The sequence below is a fragment of the Stomoxys calcitrans genome, chromosome 5, assembly GCF_963082655.1.
Source record: "Stomoxys calcitrans chromosome 5, idStoCalc2.1, whole genome shotgun sequence".
Taxonomy (NCBI): domain Eukaryota; kingdom Metazoa; phylum Arthropoda; class Insecta; order Diptera; family Muscidae; genus Stomoxys; species Stomoxys calcitrans.
In genome coordinates this window covers 78,639,287-78,665,646 of record NC_081556.1, presented here as the reverse complement: position 1 = coordinate 78,665,646, position 26,360 = coordinate 78,639,287, and the positions used below count along the sequence as shown (strand labels likewise).

General features: G+C 40.6%; 1 protein-coding gene across 1 annotated transcript in view; it reads right to left on the bottom strand.

Moving 5' to 3' along the window:
• Nucleotides 1-19,259, bottom strand: part of LOC106096022 (uncharacterized) — a 47,352-nt gene extending 28,093 nt beyond the window's left edge. The window contains exon 1 of the mRNA XM_013263530.2: nucleotides 19,026-19,259. Coding sequence (XP_013118984.2) covers nucleotides 19,026-19,146 — 121 coding nt within the window. The 5' untranslated portion in view covers nucleotides 19,147-19,259. The remainder of the gene's footprint in view (nucleotides 1-19,025) is intronic.
• Between the last annotated feature and the right edge of the window lie 7,101 nt (nucleotides 19,260-26,360).

Sequence of the window (26,360 nt, the reverse complement as noted above, 5' to 3'; positions counted from 1 at the left end):
ATATATATATATATATATATATATATATAACATTTTATATCGATCTAGCCATGTCCGTCCGTCTGTCTGTCGAAAGCACGCTAATTTTCGAAGGAGTAAAGCTAGCCGCTTGAAATTTTGCACAAATACTTCTTATTAGTGTAGGTCAGTTGGTATTGTAAATGGACCATATCGGTCTATGTTTTGATATAGCTGCCATATAAACCGATTTGTGTCTTGACTTCTTGAGCCTCTGGACTGCGCCATTCTTATCCGATTGAATGAAATTTTGCACGAAGTGTTTTGCTATGATACCCAACTGCAACCAAGTATGGTTCAAATCGGTCTATAACCTGATATAGCTGCCATATAAACCGATCTTGGGTCTTGACTTCTTGAGCCTCTAGAGGGCGCAATTCTTATCCGATTTGAATGAAATTTTACACGAAGTATTCTGTTATGATATCCAAAAACTGCGCCAAGTATGGTCTAAATCGGTTCATGTTTTGATATAGCTGCCATATAAACCGATCGTGGATCTTGACTTCTTGAGCTTCTAGAAGGCACAATTCTCGTCCGATTTGGAAGAAATTTTGTACAACGGCTTCTCCCTTGACCTTCAATATACGTGCCTAATATGGTCTGAATCGATCAATAGCTTGATACAGCTCCCATATAAACCGATCTCTTGATTTTGCTTCTTGAGCCCCTACAAGGCGCAATTCTTATCCGTATGAACTGAAATATTACACAATGACTTCTACAATGTTCACCATTCCTTTATGGTCCGAATCGGACTATAACTTGATATAGCTCCAATAGAATAACAGTACTTATTCAATATTCTTTGGGATAGAACTCGACAAATGCGTACCATGGTGGAGGGTATATAAGATTCGGCCCGGCACGCTCTTCATGTTAATTCGTCTGGCTACTTCAATTTTTTCTTTAAATGATCTAGTAGACCAATGAAGGTGTTGCGCGAGAAACGGTGGTGACTTTTTGCAGGAAAAATCATGATAACATATTTGTACTACAAACTGAAGGATGTATGGCAACTTCACTCATGTTAAAAAGTAGGTTCGTTTTCAGTGTTGAAGAAGCGATTGATGTCACAACATAATTTGATAAAATTTATGAAACTCTTAAAATTAATTACCCGATCATGTCTTTTTTAGAACGATTGATCATAACAAAATCTAGAATTTCTGGATGAAAAACATCGAAATTTAGCTTGTCTTGCGTATGCCATCCTCACTTGCATTCATATCAAGTGGTTTTGCTGTTTAAGTATCCGGTTTAAGTTATGAGCAATTATCACAATATTGTCAAGTGATCGCTAGTTATTCCAACCGCCTGGACTTCTTTTGTGCGTAACCGCATTCTCATAGCCATGCTATCATTAACAATTTGTGAATTAAACGCGAATGGAAAAAGTGGAACAAACAGCATGAGTTTGGCGGATGCTTTGGTCATTATTGGTTTTATTTCGTTCATTAGCCATCGTTCGTTTTCTGCGACCATTTGTATGATGGATGTGTTTTTACATTTGCTTCTACGTCCTTGACAAGGTGGTATTGATTTGATTTAACATTTGTCTCGTATCTTTTGTCACTCATAGCCATTATGAGGGGGGCATCGCCCTCATTCATTCCCCTCAATGACAAGTGGAAGTTTGTCTCGTGTGGTGTTTGATTTTTAATGTTTCAACATCATGTAATAGAAAATCGCAAACAATACTCAGATATCCGGTTTACGCAGCGTAGAAAATAGTAATCGATGAGGATTGAAGGAAGCACAAGCACCTGCCAGCAATGACATCCAAGTCGGCATATAGTAATATGTACATAAATCTGGACTCACTTACAGTCTTAAGTCTTTTGTTTGTGCATTATGAACTGTAACCCAGCACATTTAAAACTAAGTAGTTGCCAATAATTTATTGCACATACACTACACAGTCATCGAAAATCTTGCAACACACAACCCGCAAAATCATTTTTTCACTGCTTTCCAATGATGACTACAAATTTGACAATGATATGGAATGTCTGGTTCTTTCGACAAATATTTATCAATTTCTCATGTATCAATTTTGGTTGTGTAGTGTTTTGGAATGTCACAAATGAAAATGCATTCTCCCATTCAACTGTTGAGAAATGAGAATATAATAAATGTTTCCTGTTTTAATTATAAATCATCCAGAATACAATATCCAGGAATTAATGATGGCGAGGCTGGAGGAGAGAAAGAAAACTCCCCAGACAACATGGCAAAAGAACATGTGTTTCTTTGGGGGTTTCTCCTATTTCGGCCTCACAATCATGAGGGTCAAGACTTATGGCCAAAGATGTCACCGATAACTTTTATTCGAATCCTTTTCATGTAATCCCCATTGTTGCAGAATATGGTTGTTCACTTCATATTCTGGCTATTCGGCGACTGGAATAGTGCCAGTAGAGTTGGAGAACACGCCACACATGGATGTGCCACATAGTGGCTATGGTTAGAAAACATGTGTTGCATATGCAAAAATAGAAATAACCCCTCATACGTACCCATCGGAGACACACAAAGTAGTTGGCTAGCCAACAACAATAGCCGCAAACAATCAGGCTCAAATGGTCAATGAAAGTAGGTACTTTGCTGTGTTATGGCCTACGCAATATTGTTCATAACGCGGAGGGTGCCACGCCGTGCCACTGCTGTTGCTGCTGCTGCTTCTTCTATATATAGGTCTGTGGACTAAAATATTTCAGTTGTTAGTCGAATAAGGTGGTCACTTGGTTACTGGGTTCAATTCGTTTGTGTTTGTGTTGCTGTGTTAAGATGCTCAAGTTTGCGCGTTTGTGTAGCTTTGCAAGACAATGGGTAATTCTTTGTGTTGTTTTAGACCGATGACGATGATGATAAGGTGCGGTTATTTATCATGTACCATTTTTAGTGAAAACGACTTTATTTAGGTGGAAACTTACATGATGTTACAGGGAAAATTGTGTTTGAAAAGGGTAAACACAAAAAAGGTTAGGATATTTGAAATAAATTCATTGTACATGATAAAAGTAGCCGCCCTGGACAAAACTTTTTTGCATCCATGCCACAAAAGTTTAATGAGACTGTAAGTACACACATAGTACAGCAATACATATTTATTCTCACTACCAGAGAAAGAGGAAATCGAAATTATATACAAGTATGTATATACTTGATAGTCATATTAATCTAAGGCCACAAGCTATTTTTGTACCAGAGTTTTGTGTTTCATCTTTCGCCTGATTGTTTTGTGGATTATCCAGATCCAGGAACACTATGGTTGGCTGCATCCAGAGGTCGCATTCCGATGAGCGGCACTCTGACGCTATCGCAAATTGCAGTAGCATATGAGGTGGACGACTCGCCCGACACGGGATAACGGTAAGCATCATACGGGCTGGAACTTTGAGCTCCGACTTGTGTGGTGTTCATAGCTATCACAGGAAGCTTACCTGAAAGCAACCGGGCTCGTCCAAAGGATGTGGAAAGCGAAAAACTTCGTTTTTATACGGAGTAGCTGCAAATACGGCCGCAGGCAGTAAACGATTTCGAGAGAAAAGTCTCAGTGAGGGGTAAGGTGGCACGGGCTCATATTAAAAACAAGTAAAAGCGTACTAAGTTCGGCCGGGCTGAATCTTATATACCCTCCACCATGGAGCGCATTTGTCGAGTTATTTTACCGACATCTCTTCTTAGGCAAACAATTATATAATAAAAGATTTGCCCTGCCCGTAGAGCGATATTAAGATATGATCCGGTTTAGACCACAATTAAATTATATGTTGGAGACCTGTGTAAAATGTCAGCCAATTCGAATATGAATTGCGACCTTTGGGGGCTTAAGAAGTAAAATAGAGAGATCGATTTATATGGGAGCTGTATCGGGCTATAGACCGATTCAGACCATAATAAACACGTATGTTGATGGTCATGAGAGGACAAAATTTCAGGCAAATCGGACAATAATTGCGACCTCTAGAGGCTCAAGAAGTCAAGATCCCAGATCGGTTTATATGGCAGCTATATCAGGTTATGAACCGAATTGAATCATACTTAACACAGTTGTTGGATATTATAACAAAACTCGTCGTGCAAAATTTCATTCCAATCGGGTAGGAATTGCGCTCTCTAGAGGCTCAAGAAGTCAAGACCCAAGATTGGTTTATATGGCAGCTATACCAGGTTATGGACCGATTTAAACCATACTTAACACGGTTGTTAGAAGTGATACTAAAACACTACGTGCAAAATTTCAGTCAAATCGGATGAGAATTGCGCCCTCTAGAGGCTCAAGAAGTCAAGACCCAAGATCGGTTTATATGGCAGCTATATCAAAACATGGACCGGTATGGCCCATTTACAATACCAACCGACCTACACTAATAAAAAGTATTTGTGCAAAATTTCAAGCGGCTAGCTTTACTCCTTCGGAAGTTAGAGTGCTTTCGACAGACAGACGGACGGACGGACGGACGAACGGACGGATAGACGGACGGATATGGCTAGATCGACATAAAATGTCGCGACGATCAAGAATATATATACTTTATGGGGTCTCAGACGAATATTTCGAGTAGTTACAAACAGAATGACGAAATTAGTATACCCCCCATCCTATGGTGGAGGGTATAAAACCGGACTGCCCTAACGTTGAAACCCCACGCAAACGAAAAACTTCTCCACAGGGAGGTGTCACACTGCGGAACGGCTTTCGGACTAAGCTATAAAAAGGAATCCCTTTATCATTGAGATTAAACTTGAATCGGACAGCATTCATGCATCTGTGAGAAGTTTGCCCCTGTTCCTTAATGGAACATCAATGGGCAAATTGCATTGCAGTATACGCACTGGCGGATGTATACGAGGTGTTTAAGGCAGATATTACCACCTTATGGGAAGTGCAATGGACCTAGAATGGCGTCACAACAACATCAAACGGTGACGAAGTATACTATAGCTGCTAGGAGACGAGGCATGAACTTGGACGTGGATTTATGGTTTGTCGGAGAATGAAACACCTTGTCTCCAAGTTTATTTTGGTGGTTGAGAGACTAGCCACAATCCGCATAAAGGCCAAATTCTTCAACATCAGCCTTAGTTGCACCTATATACCAACGGAAGACAAGGACGAACAGACCAAGGATATTTTACACAAGCGTTAAGAAAGGGAATACGACCATTGTCCCGCACATGATATTAAAATCGTTCTGAAAGATTTTAATGCGAAGATAGCGAAGAAAGACGTAATTGGAGCCTCCACGAGATAACATCTGATAATGGGTTGAGGCTAATAATAATGGGTTGAGAGAATAGATAGAATAGATTGAGAGAATAGATAACATCTGATAATGGGTTGAGGCTAATAATAATGGGTTGAGAGAATATATAGCAAAAACAAGGAAGGCAGCAGCACCAGATTTCAACTTAAAAAAATTTACAAAGCCACATGGCTGTCACTTGATCAAAACAAGAGAAAAAACATTCATCACGTTGTAATAGATGGAAAACATTCATCCAGTGTGTTAGATGTATGATCGATCCGTTGAGCAAATATAGATTAGAATCACCACCTTGTTGAGACAGAGGTTCGCACCCGTTAGAGTATGATGAGAAAAGTACGATCTGACACTTTCTTCTCTCTTTTTGTCTCCCGATACCTTTCCCTCCTCTGTCGCGTTGCTACTGATTGGAGGGTTGCTCTGTATGCTGCATTATTGGCTTCAGTAGCATCCCGACACTCTTGCTTTATTCCGAAGAAAGAAAGAAGAAATGGAAAGACTTGAGTGTGAGCGAATTGAGATATACAGGAGTCAGAATGTAGTTCAAACATCAAACCTATGGCTTTGGTATGGCTTATCCTCCATATAGTGTGCTTAGGATATGGAAAGAACATTTTACCCTGCTGCTAGTGTCTGACGTTGGCAGCCTGATTATGGTATAGAATGTTTACAGCCTAGTCAGAATGAGGTCCAAGTAGCTGCGTCCCGACTGAAGATCAACAAGGCAGCAGGAGCCGACCGATTGCCCGCTGAACTACTTATGTCCGGATCCTGCACGATCTGGCTGGGATAACGCTTACCCGATTATTGTAACTTCAGCATACTATGTCCCGTACACAAGAGGGGAGACAAGACGGAATGTGCCAACTACAGGGGGCAGGATTCACTAATAGAAGGTTAGGTCACATGCAAAACACAAAGTGGATAGGCCCCATAAACATCATTAAGGATGTCAAATCTGACGATTGAAAATGTCATCATATAGGAGAAAACGTAAACAAAGAATGAATGTAAAAAGAGAACAAGTTGACATCCTCAATGCCAAGTACTGCCAAATATTAAAAAAAAAGTATATCGGCTGATCGCTTGGCTTAACCTTATTCAGTGAATCCTGTACAGGGGGATAAGTGTCCTCAACATTGCATACAAGTTACTATCGAGTGTACTGGGTGAAAGATTGAAACCTAAAGTCAGTGAAATAATTGGGCCCTATGTCCTCAACATTGCATACAAGTTACTATCGAGTGTACTGGGTGAAAGATTGAAACCTAAGGTCAGTGAAATAATTGGGCCCTATCAAAGCGGCTTTAGACCTGGTAAATCCACCCTAGACCAGATATTAACACTGCGCCAAATCCTGGAAAAGATCCGAGAAGGACAAATCAACACGTTTCTCCGTAAGAATAGGAAGGATACTCTTCGAACCCTTCTATACCAAACGAGGTTTCAGACAAGGAGACAACCTATCGTGTGATCTCTTTAAGATTCTGCTGAAAAAGATTATACGAAATGCAGATGTGAATAGATATGGCACACTAATCACTAGAGAACACATGCTACTCGGCTATGCCGTTGACATAGATATCATGCTTGGATCACCGGGAGTAGTATCGGTAGCCTTTGAAAGAATTGAAAGGGAATCAGTGAAAATGGGTCTGGCAGTAAATGGAAATAAAACGAAATGGATGGTATCAACTCCCAAAACGCTTTGTACAACCGAGCAGAGAAAGAAAATGGAGAAAATTTGGGAACCACAACTTTGAGATGGTCAGCAACTTTATTTGCCTAGGCTCCGCGTAACCGAAACGAATGGCACCCGTATTAAAGTAAAGCGAAAAGTAATACTGTAAAACACATGCTACGTTGGATTAACCAAACCTTGCAGTTTAGAAACAAGGCAACTTCTCGACAGACGAAGATTACACTATCCAAGACACTGCTACTACTCGCGTCAAATTCGACACCAAGTATTTTTGGGACATTTGATGGTCGAAATCCATGCTCCATTGACCCTCACATCCTGCTCGTAATTTGGCTCCAATGTATATATAGTGAATAATGTGGTTGAAGATTTGGTGGCAGATATCTTCAAATTTCTTGCAGCGAAGTAGTCGGCGAGATCGATTAGGTAGACGTTCAATCGGAGATGACACTGGTGCCCGATGCCATGACCATCTGGAGGGTGTGAGATAGTAGAGGAGATATCACCCCGTCTTGCGGAACTCTCAGTTTCGCTCTACTGGTTTTCGACTTCTTATCCATTAAACTACTGGCGACCAAACGGATAATTCGTTACCCAGCGTTTCAGGCTTTGGCAAGGCTAAATGCGTCGAATGCTTTCAATAGTTTGAGGCCACGAGAACTGCCCTACACATGGCGTGGCCTGATTGAAGCCATGGCAATTATGTGCGGTGATGACATGCAAAGCATTTGTTGTGCTGTGCAGTCTTCTAAACCCATGTTGATGCTCGGTGAATGGAAATTCTTTTGAATTCCCAATTCTTGGCTACTGGTGAGAGTATGAAAGTCGGTCTGGGTACTTTCTCTTACTCGGGACCTTTCCAGGCTTTAATAGCGGGATCACTCTGCCCATATTCCGGACATCGGATACTTTAAGAGAGTTCAAAGACAGTTTGAGGACTGGTGTAAGGTGCTTGACTCTAGGTAGATCAAGATTTTCAGCTTCAGTATGAAGATTCGGTCGGGGCCCAATGCTTTGGATGGCTTGGCGCCAAGAAGGCATTCGTAACTTCGATCACGGTAAATTGTTATGACTGTCCATCGCCTCGGTGATCACGAATACTACAAATTGCTCTCGTTCTATCCTTGTCACTCTCTACTACAAATTGCTCTCGTCCTATCCTTGTCGCTCTCGGGAAGCTCAATAAATTTGCTGTTGAACAACCTGGCACATCTATTCTGGTTAGTTACAGTTACGTCTCCAATAGTGGCTGAGGTCCTGTCATCCCTTCTTCTATGGTTCAAGAGTGACGGAACACAGCTTGTCTAAACTGGTACCAAAGTTACAATACATTGATTCAAGTGTTCGAGCCACATATTCCGCTTGTTCGTAAAACACTTTTTAACATTTTTTTGTGAGTATTACTGCTTGCAACTCAAAATTGGGCCGGCTGGTATAAATCGATGCTCTTTGTATGTCTCGGAATTTGCTCTTACTATCCCACTCTTACTCACTAAAGCGGCAATTGGTGTACTTTCTGAAACCGACCCAATTAACCCTCTTCTGATTGATAAACGTACGGCGCTCAGAGGTTATGAAATCTACTGATCGGGAAATCAGGGGATACAATGGAAATGTCTGGCGAGCTGTTGCACCCCCTCGTAATCCTCATTCATCGTGCAAGGCGTGGACCCTTCCATCCGCCCTACCAAAGCTCGTTACCTAGGGGAGAATGCCATGAAAGGCCGATCGCATTAAATTTTCCTAGAACCACACGATTATGGCCAGATAATTGCCCACTTATGTCGGGCGTGTAAGCCTGTGTAAGCGGTATGTACACGTCGGCACTACTGGACCTGACTGCTATCCCCATGCAATCTATGTAGGGGTCACTAGCGCCAGTCGCAGGCGAGATGGGTTTATATTGCGCAGAATGGTGTATCACGAAGGTCAATCCCCCACCTCCATTCCTTGAGCGATCCATACGTACCACATGATAATCGTGACAACTGTTTAGGCTGCAGGCCTTGGTTTATTTCTTGGATCGCTTCAATATTATGTTCTTCTGACTATTTCGTCGATCTTGTCTCGGAAACCATTGCAAGAATGATACACTTCCCGTCCGGCAATATTGGGTCTGGGGTGTCGATGTTGCATATATGGCCGCACGGTAGAAGTTGAATTATTCACAAAGTCCGACGACTTGAACGCCAAAGGCGACAAAGACGACGCTTGTGACCCACTACTGTCTCTGTTAGCACAACACCTTGAAACATAGTGATGTAAGGCCAGTGCAAGATCGAAAATACACCCACACCATGCATTATACCTCATCGGGAATGAAAGGGCAGACGTTTTGGCGTTGAAGGCCAAACTTGGTTTACCCGAAGCCTTTCGGGACGACGCAGTCTGAGTTAAGGGAGTGGGCGACGAATGCGCATGCAACATTGTGGTACAGCGAAACGGTCGGTAGGACGGCGAAAATCCTATGGGCGGATCCAGATCGTGAGAAGACGAGACTATTACTGAAAGGAAACAAGAAGGAGGTCAGTATAACTATTGGTATGATAACGGGAGACATAGGACTTCGAGCTCACTTATGTAAAATCGGTGCGGCATGTGATAGCATGTGTAAGGCATGCGGGGAAGATAATGAGACGTTGGAGCATTTCCTTTGTCATTGCCCGGCTTTTGCGTCTAACAGATACCGGCACTTAGGTGGAAACACAATGCCAGACATGAACCAACTTAGAGGAGTGGTATTGAAAACAATTAAGGATTTTGTAAGTAGCACGGAATTCCTAACTTAAAATTTTGTTTTTAGAGGTCGATTACTGGCTTAGGTGTATGTTCTTTTCAACCCAACCTAACCTAATCTAACTCATAAAATTCTAAGACAATAATTTTCTTTCACATTCTGGAGCTAATGAAAATTTAAGTGCCTCCGTCATGTGGATTGATATAATCGAAGACGATACCATTACGTGTGGTTATGAATAAGTTTGCTTCGTAACTTTTATATGGTTATTAACTCATTTCTGGCTATATTTTATATTCAAAACTGTTAAATTTTAATTAATAAACCTAATTAAAATTCAAACGAAAATTTGCTTAATTCAACTGGGCATTGAGACATCCTCGTTTAATAATTTATTTTCAAACCCCATTTATACAAATCATCACGCCAAAATCCAACAGCCATCTGCCGCTGCGTTACTGATGGCGTTGGTGGTTTCCTCAACATCTCTTCATTATTATCCCAAAACAGTCGCCATAGAGAAATTCTCATACTCATGTGTGACTGGGCAAGACTTTTAAATCATCAGAGAAAAGGTTTAAAATAAAACCGAAAATAGGTGAAAAATAAGATTGATGAGTGTGCCAAATATTTTTGGATCTCTCGCCGGAGCTTTCCATTGTTTGCGGTTAATTCATTGGACATTGGCGAATAGACCGAGTGCAACGAGCCACACCACAGCACAACGACAACAATAGAAGCTGTGAGAACATTGGCATTTTTTAGTTGACCCGCCGTTTAAATTATACAGGCCATAAGGAAAAGGTTGAAATGGCTGTCGCGGCTGCGGATGTTGATGTTGTGGCTAGGTTGGCCAATGTTAGAAAGTACTTTGGTGCTACATGTGCTGAATTCCATTCTTCTTCAACTGATAATGTTTTTTTTTTTGTTCTCCACCGATTGATTCGTTTTGTTGGCGTTTACATTGATTTATTGCTGTTTTTAAGGCTGATACGTGTTCTTCAGCGTTGAAGTTATAATTGACCTTTGACTTATAAATGTGGGTATTGGATATATAATACAGGGTCTTCATTAAAGTAGAATTTATTATTTGTAAATAATGAGATGCGTGGTGGGAACTGATGATGTATTGCAAATATTTTCCCCTTTACAAACTTAGTTAAATTGTTATACCCTCCACCATTGAATGGTAGCATACTAGCTAATGTTAGTTTGAAAAGAGGGTGCGGATATTAATATGCTCCTTGCCAATATGGGCATATACCTAAGCCAGTAATCGACTTGTTGTGCGCTCTAAATACTAAAAAGTAACATCTAGAGAAAAAGTCCGAAATTCCGTGCTTCTAACTAAATACCTGATTGTATTCCAAACCACGTGTCTGTTAACCGCAATAGCCGAGCAATGTTATCATTCTTCATCTCATCATCTTCCCCACATGCCCTACATATGCTATCACTTACCGTGCCTAATCTGCATAAGTGAGCTCGTAGTCCTATGTGTCCCGTTATGATTCCGAAAGCTTACTAATCTTCTTTTTTCCTTTCAGTAATAGCCTCGTCTTCTTATGATCCAGACCCCCCATAGAATTTTTTTCGTCTCACAGACCGTTTCACTGTTCCACAGTGTTACATGTGCGTTCGTTTTGGAGGCCACCGTGGTGCAATCGTTAGCATGTCCATCTTTAATGCCGGTCGCCTGATTTCAAATCCTGGCGTGAAGATCAGAAAAATTTTCAGCAGTGTTTATCCCCTCACTAAGGCTGTGAGACATCATGCCACATAAAAACTTCTATACCAAGTGGTCTTATTAATTTTGCAGGGATACCAAACTCAGACATGGCTTGAAATACCTTTGAAGGCGGCTTTGTAGTCAACAAAGCCATGGTAGGTGTTGATTTGTCCTTCTCGGGTCTTTTCCAGGATTTGGCGCAGTGTGAATATCTGGTCCAGGGTGGATTTACCAGGTCTAAAGCCGCATTGATAGGGCCCAATTATCTCATTGACTTTAGGTTTTAATCTTTCACACAGTACGCTCGAGAGTATCTTGTATGCGATGGGGAGGAGACTTATTCCTCTGTAGTTGGCACATTCCGTCTTGTCTCCTATCTTGCGTACGGGGCATTGTATGCTGAGGTTCCAATAATCGGGTATGCGTTCTTCTAGCCAGATTGCGCAGATTAGCTGATGCATACGCCTTATCAGTGTGTAGCCTCAGGTCTTAAATAGTTCAGCGGGTAACCCGTCGGCTCCTGCTGCCTTGTTCTGCTACGTGGACCTCATTCTGACTAGGAGGTAAACATTCCATACCATCATCAGGGATTGGTTCTGCGGTATCCTCTTCGCCACCAACGTCGGACACTATGAGTTGGGTTAAATGTTCTTTCCATATCCTCAGCATGTTATCTGTGTCAGTTACCAGATTTCCTTCTTTGTCTCTGCAGGAGGATGTGCCTGCACCAAAGCCATCGGTTTGATGTTTAATTCTTTGGTAGAATTTCCGGACTTCATTCTGACTCCTGTACATCTCAATTCGCTCACACTCACGTCTTTCCATTTCCTTTTTCTTTCTGCGGAATAGACGTTTCTCCTGCTTATGTGGGTGTAAAAAAAATTAAAAATAATACAAATTTTGTTTTCGGCGAGGTCAATTGTTATATACTCTTGCCACGGAATTTTCACAGTTTTTGACATTTTTGTATTCTATTCGTATTATTGTAGCACCCATGCTTTGATTATTTTATTTCCAAATAATTTTATTTTTTAGTCCAGCACTTGATGGGGATATACTTAGTTCGTCATTCCGTTTGTAACTCATCGATGAAATGATCTGAGATCCAACTAAGTATACATATTCTTGATCGTTCTAAATCGATTTAGATCGTCCGTCTGTAGAAAGAAATCTTACTTTCAAAGGAGTAAAGCTAGGCGCTTGAAATTTTGCACAAATACTTTTTACTAGTGTAGGTCGGTTGGGATTGTAAATGGACCAGACCGGCTTGGCTTCTTGAGCCTTTAGGTGACGTTATTCTAAACCGATTTGGCTGAAATTTTGCAAGTGGCGTTTTGTTATAACTTCCAAGAACTGTGGCAGGTATGGTTCAAATCAGTACATGACCTGATATAGCTGCCATATAAACTGATCTTCAGATTTGACTGCCTTAGCCTCTACTACTATTAAAATTCCCTTGAAAATTCCATTAAGGAAAAGGGAATACTTCTCTCATATCAATGAGTGCGGCTTAAAAAAGTGTCTCCTTTTTTTATGCCGAGTTTGAACGGCGTGCCGCATAGCGGTAGATAAAGAAGATAAAGAAGTTTTAACGTGGCAAATGTACAGCATTAGGGAAGAGATAACCATGATTTTGCGCCGGGATTTGAACCCAGGCGTTTGGCGTCATAGGCGGACAAACTTGCCTATGCTCCACGGCGGTTTCCAGGGGGCGCCTTTACCACCCGACTGACATTTTGCTTGTGAGGTTTTGCTATAATCAAGTTCGGCTTAAACCAGGTAGAATGGTTCTGGTCTTCATTGAAAACAACGCTACCCAGGGAGCATGGGTTGCCTGAAATCAGTGCAGATTAGCCTACACCACTCAGATGCAGCTACGGATGAGCTGAAGAGCGCTATGGGGAGATATGACACTAATGTAGGGGGAGATATGACACTAAAGATTCGAGTGAAAAATATCGATTTTGGTGAAAAATATTTTCCTTCACATAAATGATTTTTATTTTAAATGGTAGTTTTATAAATCCTTTATTTTGCGTCTTGTTGTTAGAGACGAAAATCTATAATGGTGGTCAAAATATCGCTGGAAATATCGTTAGGAAATTGATATTAGGATAACAAACAAGAGTGGACCGTAGCTTAAGACTCCAAATAGTCTTAGAAATATGAGCATCTTTAAATGTGTAATTGTTTTGTGCGAACATGCTAACTTTAAAACAAGAATTTGTAAAGAAAAAATTATTATTGGACAGATATCTGTGAAGAAAGACAAGAATTAATCAGCGATCAAAATTTGAAACGGATGATAATTTCCTTTAGTAAAATGGTAATTAAATTTAAAAATAACATCTCTATTTTAAGTTTTGGTTCTTTGGCTCGTTTTCATTGCTAAAATCTTACGAATAAGGAAAAATTTTCAAGTTTGGCCCGAACTTTTTTATCAGTGTATCATAGCATGAAGACAACCCCGCGACATCGTCTGGTCCTGGGCAGCGAGTGCGATGACAAGGGTCCTGACCTTGTGCCAGGGGGCGACGCCAATGCACACTACAGTCCCTGGCGTGAGACCCTTTTTGATTACATTTTATCAGGGGGCTTGGTTATATGCTACTATGCTATGCCCCTACTTTCTACAACCGGATCAAGGCACAGGTTGCATTGGAAAGTCTCCTCCCAGTGCCCTTTTTCGGATCACTATAGAATATTTTTTCAGGTCAAGCATGAGATGGGCAAGAGGAGACCATACAGAAGCCCGATATGGACCAAACTGGGGGTCACTGGATAACTCAAGAGAACTGGAGACATTTTTGAACGTCCCGAACGAGTACCGCCTCGTAAATTTAGACGGTAATGGTTGCCACCAAAACTGATGGTATTTAGAGAGAGAGCAAGAGGCTTTTCAAAACGCCCAAGAGAGAACACGGCAGAGGGCTGGGAAGAATATCGTAAGGCCCTTGGCATAAAGGAGAAGACGAGGAAGACGATGAACAGTTCCTTGGCCAAGAGTGATCTGGAGACGGTGGAACTTCTAATGGAGACGCATTTTCGGACATCATTGACTTTAAAAAGATAGTATGGGCAGTCCGCACTTTGCCGCCATTTATATCGGGTGGACCTGAAGGTATTATCCCGGCACTGCTGCAGGAGTCCCTTGAAGTCAGCCTGCCGTAGTAGGATGTAGGTAAGGTTTATCTTCTTCTCCTAGCCAGAAAAAATAAACCATAGCGGATTATAGGCCACTAGTCTGTCATCGTTTTGGAAAGACTGGTAGACCTTGAAGTGAGAGAGGGACTGACGCCAGTGAACTTCAGTGGGGCACAATACGCATGCTTCAAAGGCAGGTCGTTGGAGACGGCCTTTCACGAAGTGACACGAAAGGTCGAGACGTCTCTCCGACAGAAGGAGTACACTATGGCGTCTTCCTTGAATATTGAAAGTCGTGATGAATGAAATCTTTTTGGATATTGTCGGAGACCGACACCGGGTTACTAACCCAAGGCAGGTTTCTTCCGATGATTAGCGAGATCATACAATGGTGACATTGAGGAGATTGTCGCGATGGGCTACCAGAAATGGGTTGAGAACTAACCCAAGGAAATCGGATACATAATACCGAATTTCAGACTCCCTGCTGCTGTCGAAGGAAACGAAGAAGCAGTTTGGCATAGTCCTTGATTTGAAGCAGTTTTGGAAGAGAAATACGGAGGAAAGGAGCCTTAAGGGACTCTGCCTTTTTTATTCCTGCATGAGGATATTCGGTTGGAAGTGGGAGGTAACCCGTCAAAATGATTTTTTTTTGGGTTTATACGATCATTGTGAGACCAGTACTGACCTATGGGGTACTGGTATGGGAGTTCGAGAAGGTCCAGAGACTGGTCTGCGTTGGAGTCACAAGGGCACTGAGATTCGCACTGCAGGTAGGTCTCAAGGCGATGCTGGAAATGCAGCCCATTGAGGTCTATATTCGGAACTGCGACGCCAAAGTTGCTCTTAAGCTTGCTGCTACAGTACCATTCTGGTACCATTCGGTACCGATTAGTATTTGGGTATTCAGGATTAGTATTCCCAAGAGGGAGTCCCGGCATAGGCTCCAGATCCATCATGTGTCGCTGATATGGGTTCTTGGAGACGAAAGGATTCCAGGAAATGAAGGGGCGGATGTATGCGCAAGGAGGGGTTCGCTGGCGCCGGCGAACCATTCACCGGTCTTGCCTACTTGCCATTTGTCGAGCTACCGAACACAGTAGATGAGATGGCCAAAGCGGGGTCGGTGGCGAGATAGATCCCAGCAGATGGTTGTTGGGCCGGGATAAAAGATTGCTTGACAGGGTCATAAGCGGACGGGCAAGGGAATACCGCTGCTTCTTTTAAACGTGTATAATCTCTGGATATGATCAGAGGTCCCACATTTTCTTTTTCTTCTCTATCCTTCTGTGGTATCAGAATGGGTCAAACTGGCCCCCAAGTGAACTCACCTATTATATGCTATCCACTCAACCTAATCATTGATAAGATTTCCAACAACCGTGCCAATTATAGTCTAAATCGGTCCATAACCTGATATAGCAACCAAGGTCGCGATTTGACTTCTTGAACCTCTAGTAGGAGCAATTATTATCCGATTTTCCTGAAATCTTGAAGATGGTATTTTTTATGAATTCTTACCGCTGCGGCAAGCACGGCCCATATCGGTCCATAACTTGATATATACATCTCTCGTTTATTTGAAAAAGTTCATTCCTGAACTTGACCCATGTTATCCATGGAGGAGGGTATATAACATTCGGTCCGGCCGAACTTTACCCGCTTTTACTTATTTTCAATAATACAAAAAATATTTGAACCCCTTCACTTTTGAGCTTTTGAATTAGCAACAATTCTAGCCAAAGGCAATATTGCCATAATATGGAGCAGTGCAACAATTCATTAAAACCTGCTCCAATCAAGCATTCCCTCAAATGAGTGGAGTGGAGTGGTTTATTATGCCTTGCTTTACCCATTTATGGGAAAAATACAAAGAAAAACTAATTAAGTTTGGCCAGGTCGAACTGTGGATACCCACCATTATATATATATATATATTATCGGTCTAAAATATATACTGCCATGTCCAAACACATTCCGCGCTTGTGGCACACAGTTCGGGCCCGGCTTTTAAAAAGGAGGTGCCTTATCATTGAGTTTGAAGTTGAATCGTACAGCACTGATTGATGTGTGGGAAGTTTGCCCCTATTGCATAATGGAATGTTGATGATTTAATTTTTGCGGACATCATCTACCAGGAGGTCAAGGATCAATATACAACATTTTTCCCAATTTCGTCGATATTAATGTATCTTATATGGGCCCAAGGCCTTTAAATCTGGAAATCAGGTATATCAAGGCAAAATTGAAGGGAGTCAATCTTCACATGTGTACAACAAAATATTGGTCTTTTAAGTAGCTATATCTAAAAAAAATAAACCGGTATGAACCATATACGACACGGATGTCGAAAAGCCTAACATAAGTCACTGTGTCAAATTTCAGTGAAATCGGACTATAAATGCGCCTTTTATTGGGCCAAGACTTTAAATCGAGATATCGGTCTATATGGCAAATACAACCAAATCTAGACCGATTTGGTCCAAGTTGCAGAAAGTGTCGAACATATCTCACGCGAAATCGGACAATAAATGCTCTCTTTATGGCTCCCAAAACCTTAAATCGAGAGATCAGTCTATGTGGCAGCAATATCCAAATCTGGTCCGATCTGACGCAAAATTGAAGAATAATGTCGAAGGGCCTAACACACTCTCTGTCCCAAATTTCGGCAACATCGGACAATAAATGAGTCTTTTATGGGCCCAAAACCTTAAATCGAGAGATCGGTCTATTTGACAGCTATATCCAAATCTGGACCTAACACAACTGAAAATTGCATATTTTGCTCATGAACATTCCACTAAGGAACAGGGGCAAACTTCTCACATATCAATGAGTGCAGTCCGATTCAAGTTAAAGCTCAATGAAAAGGGGCCTCCTTTTTATAGCCGAGTCCGAACGGCGTGCCGCAGTGCGACACCTCTTTGGAGAGAAGTTTTGCATGGCATAGTACCTCACAAATGTTGCCAGCATTAGGAGGGAAAAATCACCACTGAATATTTTTTCTGATGGTCTCGCAAGGATTCGAACCCAGGCGTGCAGCGTCTTAGGCGGACATGCTAACCTCTGCGCTACGGTGGCCTCCCCTAACACAACTCACTTTTCCAAATTTTGGCAAAATCAGACAATAAATACGCATTTAATTGGCGCAAGACGTTTAACCGCCGGACCGGTCTATATGACAGCTATATCCAACTCTGGACCGATCTGGGCCAAATCAAAGAAGGATGTCGAAGAGCCTAACACAACTCACTGTCCCAAATTTCAGCCAAATCGGAAAATAAATGTGGCTTTTATGGGCCTAAAACCCTAACTCGGAGGATCGGTCTATATGGCAGCTATATCCAAATCTGGACCGATCTGGGCCAAATTGACGGAGGATGTCGAAGGTCTAAACAAAACTCACTCTCCCAAATTTTAGCAAAATCGGATAATAAATGTGGGTCTAAGACCCTAAATCGGCCGATCGGTCTATATGGGGGCTATATCAAGATATAGTCCGATATAGCCCATCTTCGAACTTAACCTACTTATGGGAAAAAAAGAATCTGTGCAAAGTTTCAGCTCAATATCTCTATTTTTAAAGACTGTAGCGTGATTTGAACAGACTGACTTTTACTTTTACGCTGATCAAGAATATATTGGGTTACCCAAAAAGTAATTGCGGATTTTTCATATAGTCGGCGTTGACAAATTTTTTCACAGCTTGTGACTCTGTAATTGCATTCTTTCTTCTGTCAGTTACCAGCTGTTACTTTTAGCTTGCTTTAGAAAAAAAGTGTAAAAAAGTATATAAAAATCCGCAATTACTTTTTGGGCAACCCAATATATACTTTATAGGGTCGGAAATGGATATTTCGATGTTTTGCAAACGGAATGACAAAATCAATATACACCCATTCTTTGGTGGTGGGTGATATAGCCGCCATATAAACCGATTTCCCGATTTGACTTCTTGAGCTTCTAGAAGGCCCAATTCTTATCCATTTGGTTGCAATTTTGTATATATCGTTTTGGTATGACTTCCAACCACTGTGCCAAGTATGGTCTAAATCGGTTGGTAACCTATTATAGCTGCCATATATACCGATCTCTCAATTTAACACTCTGAGCCGCTAGAGGGCACATTTTTTACTCGGTGGTATTTTTTATGACATCTAAAAGCCATGACTGGTAAGGTCCATATGGGTCACCAACTTGATGTAGCTCATATATGTATTGAAAAAGTCATTTAAAGAACTTGACAAATGCGATCCATGGCGGGGGGTATATAAAATTCGTCCTGGGCGAACTTAGCATGCTTTTACTTGTTTTTCGGTCTAAAGAGATTAGCATTTCAAAAGTTATTCTAATTTAAGAATCTTTTTAAGGCTTTTTAAAAAGAATCTTTTAAAAATTGGAGTCTAATGAACATCGACTTACCCCAACGAAAAGTTTTGGCACATGCGCAAAGCCTATGATCAAGAATGAAGAGTAAAAGTAACAACGTAATGGAACAAATAGAGGTATTAATAATTTGCGGCAGACTTTTATGAAATCTCATTCTAAGTTGAAATTTTCTAAGCGGCTTTATTTTCACGTTTTGCACAAAATTGCAATTCAAACCGTTCTGGAGTCGTTAAAGTAGGTAACTGTTTCATTGTTTTCCATTTCAATTCAATATTCTCCAAAGTTTTTGGTGTTGCGGTCTGGTCTGCAATTGACATTTTTTCTACACCATGACTGTTTCTTATATAATGTGGTGGTCGTTGGGATTTGTTGCAAGTATATTTGCTTTTAAAACAAAAACTAGTTTCGTGACTTGAGCTTTCAAAAACAACATTTAAAAGGTTATAGTTTATGTCTGTCCTTATCGAAATTTCAAGCAAATTATAAATTGCACTTACAATGGGAATGTGCAGACAATATTTCAATATACTTCCATTGCGTATCAATTCGTGGCAAGTAGGAGGCCTAAATATAGTTTAGGTAAAAGATTTTCGTTATACAACTAAAGAAATGCTGAGGAAATTTGGTGCTAAACATATATAATTTCAAAATGAAAACTCTCAATACCCATTACAATGGGAGTATTTCTGTACCCGTTTTATCACAAATATGGCTGTTGATATCGATATACATATATCAAATATTTCGTTGATGCGCTGTATTAAATTTTTCACACAGTCGTTGGAAATGTCTCCAATAAAAACAATTTCTTTTGCTAATTTCATTCAACGATGAAGAATTTTTATACCCACCACCGTAGGATAGGGTATATATTCATTTAGTCATTCCGTTTGCAACACATCGAAATATCAATTTCCGACCCTACAAAGTATATATATTTCGGATCGTCGTAAAATTCAAAGACGATTTAACGATATCCGTGTGTCTGTCCGTCCGTCTGTTGTAATCACTCTAGAGCCTTCAAAAATACGTCTTTTTGATGCACGCTGGTTAAGTTCCTGAACGGGCCAAATCGGACCATATTTAGATATAGGTGCTACATAGACCGATTTTCTGATAAAGGGTCTAATGCCCATAAAAAATTTATTTTTCATCCAATTTCGCTGAACTTTGAAACAGTGCGTAGTTTAAGGCTTCCCGACAACTGACCCAAATATGGTTCAGATCGTACTATATTTAAATATAGCTGTCATATAGACCGATCTCCCGATAAATGGTCTGAAGCCCATAAAAGCTTTATTTATTACTTGATTTCGCTGAAATGCAACAGTCGTTTATTTTAAGCCTCCCGACGTCTGACCTAAATATAGTTTAGATCGGACTATATTTAGATATAGCTGTCATATAGACCGATCTCCCGATAAAGAGTCTGAAAGCCCTAAAAACTTTATTTATTACCCAATATCGCTGAAATGAACAGTGCGCAGTTTTAAGCCTCCCAATATTCGACCCAAATATGGTACAGATGGCACTATATTTAGATAGTGCTGTCATATAGACCGATCTGCTGATAATGGGTCTGAAGCCCATAAAAGCTTTAATTTTTAACCGATTTCACTAAAATTTGAAGCAGTAAGTAGATTAAAACCTCCTAACATCCGACCTAAATATGGTCCAGATCGGACTATATTTAGATATAGCTGCCATATGGACCGATTTGCCGATAAGTGGACTGAAGCCCATAAAAGCTTTATTTATTACCCGTTTTCGTTGTAATTTGGTCTGTCGCTACTGTGGTATCACAATGGCGTTAAAATTGTCGAAGTGAGTTTGTAAAGGACTGCCATTCTTACCTAACCTAACCTAGCACAACTGTTGGTAGTCATAATAAAACACGTTATGCAAAATTTCAAGACCCAAGACCCAGATTTATACAACAGCTATATCAGGTTATAGACAGATTTCAACCATACTTAGCACAGTTATTGGAAACGCACAGTTAACGAAACACCTCGTGCAAAATTTACGGATAAGAATTGCGCACTCCAATGGCGCGCTCTAGAAGTCAAGATCCAAGATCGGTTTATGTGGCAGCTATTTCAAAACATGGACCGACATGTCCCATTTACAATCGCAACCGACTTACGCTAATAAAAACTATTTGTGCAACATTTCAATTTCATCCGATTAGGCTTACATGTTGTACAATGATTTCTCTCATGACTTCTAACTGACTTTATTAGTCTTGGTTTTATTTGGTCGGTGCATTGCTTCTATATAAATCGATCTCCTGATTTTACTTCCCATTTTCGTTTGCAATATAGGTGATGGGAAATTAACGATAGTATCGATACTAAGACTTCTTCGTTGGTGCTTCTTCATTCATTCTGACAACATGCCCTAACCAAGGTCACTTTTGTATTTTGATACGTTTAACAACGGTAAGATTAGCATACAATTCGTGGTATTTTCCACCAATGCAAACTGGTCCATAAAATTTACGAAGATTTTTTCGCTCAAACACTCCAAGCACTACCTTGTCTGCTTTCACAAGCAACCATCCCTGGGAACCTTATAACAACACGGGTAGAATCAATGTCTTGTATAGTGTAATTTTAGTCTACCGTAACAAGGTCTTGTTTCTAAACTGCTCGCTTAATCCTAAATAGAATCTCAAAACTGGTGTCATTCGTTTCGGTTAAGGCGGTGTTGTTGTGGTTCTTTCCATATCCTCAGCAGACTATCAGTATTAGTAAACAGATTTCCTTCTTTCTCTAGCTGTACCAAATCCTTCGATTTAATGATTTTTTGGGAAAATTTTCCGGATTTCGTTCTGACTTCTGTACATCTCAATTCGTTCACACTCGCGTTTTTTTTAATTTCCTTTGTCTTTCTGCGGAATAGACGTTTCTCCTCTCTCTTTCTCTCCTGATACCTCTCCTTCATCTGGCGCGTTGCTACTGATTGCTTTTTAACCCACATTGTAGCCTTCAGTAACATTTCGACACTCTTGTTCGTACCATGGGATTTCGCGGCAATTTCCATGTACTGGGCAATGGTTTGCCACTGCGCCGTTATATCATAGAGACAAGGAGTGCTTTCAATAAGCAGTTGGGTCAGACGAGTGGATTATGCCGTTGCCATCTGTTGTGTTTGCAACTTATTAAAGTCAAGCTTCTGTGCAGTGTCAGATCGTATATTTCACGCCACGATCAAATGGGTGCGAACCATTGCTGAAACAAGGTAATGACGGGAATATATGTTCGCTCCTCGAATCGTTCGTACATCAAACACGCTCGATGAATGCCTTCCATTTTTTATTGCGTAGTCAATTTGATTCCTTAGTTCTTGATCTGGTGACAACCATGTGGCTTTGTGAATGTTTTTATGTTGAAACTTAGTGGACGTTATATATAGGACGTTATTTCGTTATAAAGGGGGCTATCTTGTGGAGGCTGTCTCGTGGAAGCTTTCTCGTGGAGGCTGTTTCATCAAAGATATTTTTTTCCTATATTAGGATTAAAATCTTTCAGAACGATTTTCATATAATGGGCGGGGCAGCGTTCGTATTCACTCTCTAGGCGCTAACAGGTCTGGTCTGCTCGTCTTTGTCTTCCGTTGGGGCATGGCCACCAATAAGACTGATGTTGAAAACCCTTTTTGCCTTTATTCGTTTTGTGGCTAGCCACTCATCCACCGGAGTAAAGCCAGAGACAAGGTGTTTCAGTTTTTGACTAAACCCAAATCCATAGCCAAATTCATGCCTCGTATTATGGCAGCCTAAGTATAGTTCGTCACCATTTGGTGTTGTGGCGACGCCTCTCCCGATCCATCGTAAATCCTGTACGGCGGTAATATCTGCCTTGTACTTCTCCAATACATCAACCAGTGGGTATATACTCAAGAAAAAAAATTAAAAAAGTTCACTTGAATCAAGCCTAAGCGGTGTCATAAGCACATTATGGCCGAGTATACTAAGGTCAAGCGCAAAATCGCCTAATTAAAATTTTTGGATTTTAGAGTTTTTTAGTTTGTTAGTTTTTATTTTGTGCGCTGTTTTCTTTGTTTTGATCGTGTTCACACTTGATATTGCCAAATGAGCCCATTGACACTTGAACAGGTAAAAGGACGTTAAGTTCGGTCTGGCCGAACTTTAGATACCCACCACTTCGGGTATATATGTATATAACCACTTTTCGTCATAATCCGGTGAAAATGCATACTTTATGCCCCCATAGCAGTTTTATAGAAATATGGTCCGATTTGGACCGAATTCGACACGGGTTCAATTGTGTACAACAAAATATTGGTCTTTTTGGTAGCCATATGCAAATAAAGACCGATCTGAACCCTATACAACACGGATGTCGAAAAGCCTAACATAAGTCTCTGTGTCAAATTTCAGTGAAATCGGATTATAAATGTGCCTTTCACGGGGCCAAAATCTTAAATCGAGAGATCGGTCTTTATGGCAGCTACATCGAAATCTGGGCCAAATTGAAGAAGGATGTCAAAGGCCCCAACACAACTCAGTGTCCCAAATTTCGGCGTCATCGGACAATAAAGCGCCTTTTATTGGCCCAAGACCTTAAATCGAGAGATCGGACTATATGGCAGCTATATTCAAATCTGGACCGATCTGAGCCAAATTGAAGAAGAATATCGAAGGGCCTAACACAACTCACTGAACTAAATTTCAGCACAATCGGCCAATAAATGCGCCTTTTATTGGCCCAAGACCTTAAATCGAGGGATCGGTCTATATGGCAGCTATATCCAAATCTGGATCGATCAGAGCCAAATTGAAGAAGATTGTCGAAGAGCCTAACATAACTCACTGTCCCAAATTTTGGCAAAATCGGACATAAATGCGCCTTTTACGGGGCCAAGACCTTAAATCGAGAGATCGGTCTATATGGCAGCTATATTCAAATCTGGACCGATCTTGGCCATATTGCAGAAAGATTTGGAGCAGCTTAACTAAACTCACTGTCCCAACTTTCGGTGTCATCGGAAAATAAATGCGCCTCTTATTTGTCCAAAATCTTTAATCGAGAGATCTGTGTATATGGCAGCTATATCCAAATCTGGACCGATCTGGGCCAAATTAAGAAGGATATCAGATAGCTCAACACAACTCACTAAATTGAAGAAGGATGTCGAAGGACCTAACACAACTCACTGTCCCAAATTTTGGCAAAATCGGACTATAAATGCGCCCAAGACCTTAAATCGAGAGATCGGTCTATATGGTAGCTATATGCAAATCTGGACCGATCTGGGCCATATTGAAGAAGGACATCAGCTAGCTTAACACAACTCACTAAATTGAAGACGGATGTCAAAGGACCCAACTCACTGTCCCAAATTTCAGCAAAATCGGATAATAAATGTGGCTTTGATGGGCCTAGGACCCTAAATAGGTGAATCGATCTATATGGGAGCTATATCCATGTATAGTCCGATATAGCTTATCTTCGAACTTAACCTTAACTTAAGTTTCAGATCAATATCTCTATTTTTAAAGACTGTAGCGTGATTTCAACAGACAGACGGACGGACATGGCTAGATCGTCTTAAATTTTTACGCTGATCAAGAATATATATACTTTATAGGTATGGAAATGAATATCTCGATGTGTTGCAAACGGAATAAAAAAAATGAATATACCCCCATCTTTTGATGGCGGGTATAAAAAAGTATGCTTAATGTGGGCGTAAAATAACTATTTTAATATTGATTTTTGTACAGCTTATTTTTTGGGTGTTCTGCACCTTTTCTATAAAGAGTCCGGACATTCCAGGTGCAGATGAGCAGATCATCTTCCTTTTTTCGATGGCATGAGTCGTCAACTTAGAGGAGTCGGTTTTTTTATTCTTTTGTTTCTAAGAGTAATCCTAATAACTTTCAAGGGGCGGCTTAATTACCCAGCGGCCCAACCGCAAGCTTTATGTGAGATCTCTCATGTATCCCTCGATGTTTTGAGACACTTGCGTGAAGATCCGACGCCCGCTTCCAGCTGCCCCTAACCAGGGAACAAACGCTAATGTTGGCCATTTGTTACATAAATACTAGGCTTTGCACTGTTTACGCGCGGTAGCTTTTAGCTAAGTTTCCTGTAATAAAGATGATAGGTTGAAACAAAGTTCCAGCTTATGTGGTGTTGAGGCTGCTAGTGTCGGCCGAGCGAAAAATGTTCACCACACTCAAATGTAATATTTTTATCAACTCTTCAACTTTGTTGCCATTTGGCACATGCTCATTGTGCTGAAAATTACTATAAACAAGGTTTGTACATATATCTCGCTAATAATAGACTGAAAAATCAAAAAAAAAAAAAAAAAATTATATAAACATTTCAAATTAAATGAATGATCTCGTTATAGCTTCAATTAACTTCCCTTGCAAGTGAAATCAAACAAATGGGATTTCTGATTTTCTCTAACCAGCCATGTAAGTAAAGAGCTAATCATGTAATTGCCGACAATTGAAGTGACCCATTTTCAAAACTTCTCCGTATGAAAACAAAAAGAGAAACTCAATGATAGATGAAAAATGAGAAAACGAAAGAAGACAAATTTTTTTAAGTCGACATAAATCAAGAGGCCAATTATTGTTAAACTAAACAGGAAGCACAAGGTTAAGAATCCATGTGCTTAGGAAGAGCCCTGTCCCAAGTGGCACGATATTCATCAGTTTTTATCCATCATCATCATGATTATTATCGACATGAACCACGGCTGCGTTTCCCTGCAAACAATGAAGAATGCACCAATAACAAATACGGTGATGGAGTGGAGTGATCTTCAGCTTAAAATAATTAATCGGCATCTCCCTACCAGACCTACGACCTACGATTAAAAAGCATTTAAAATTTAGGTTTCAATATCTCTGCCACTTGTGCTGTTGATTGGTTGCTTACTTTCTAACAATTCTGAAATGATGCTGATTAAGTTCTTCCCTGCATGGAAAAACTTAAAAGAAAACGAAAAAAAGCGTGCCAAGTTCGGCCGGGCGGAATCTTATATACCCTCCACCATGGATCGCATTTGTCAAGTTCTTTGCCCGTATGCGGATAATGGATAAGAATTGCTATGGTATTGGAGCTATATCAGGTTATGGATCGATTCAGACCATAGTTGACACAAATGTTGAAGATCGAAGGAGAAGTTATTGTGCAAAATTATAGCCAAACTGGATAAGAATTGCGCACTATAAGAGCTCAAAAGTAAATCGGGAGATCGGTTTTTTGAAGGAGCTATATCAGGTTATGGATGGATTGAGACCATATTTGGCACATATGTTGAAGGTCATGGGTCAGATAGGAACTGCAACCTCTAGGGGCACAAGAAATGCAATAGGGATCG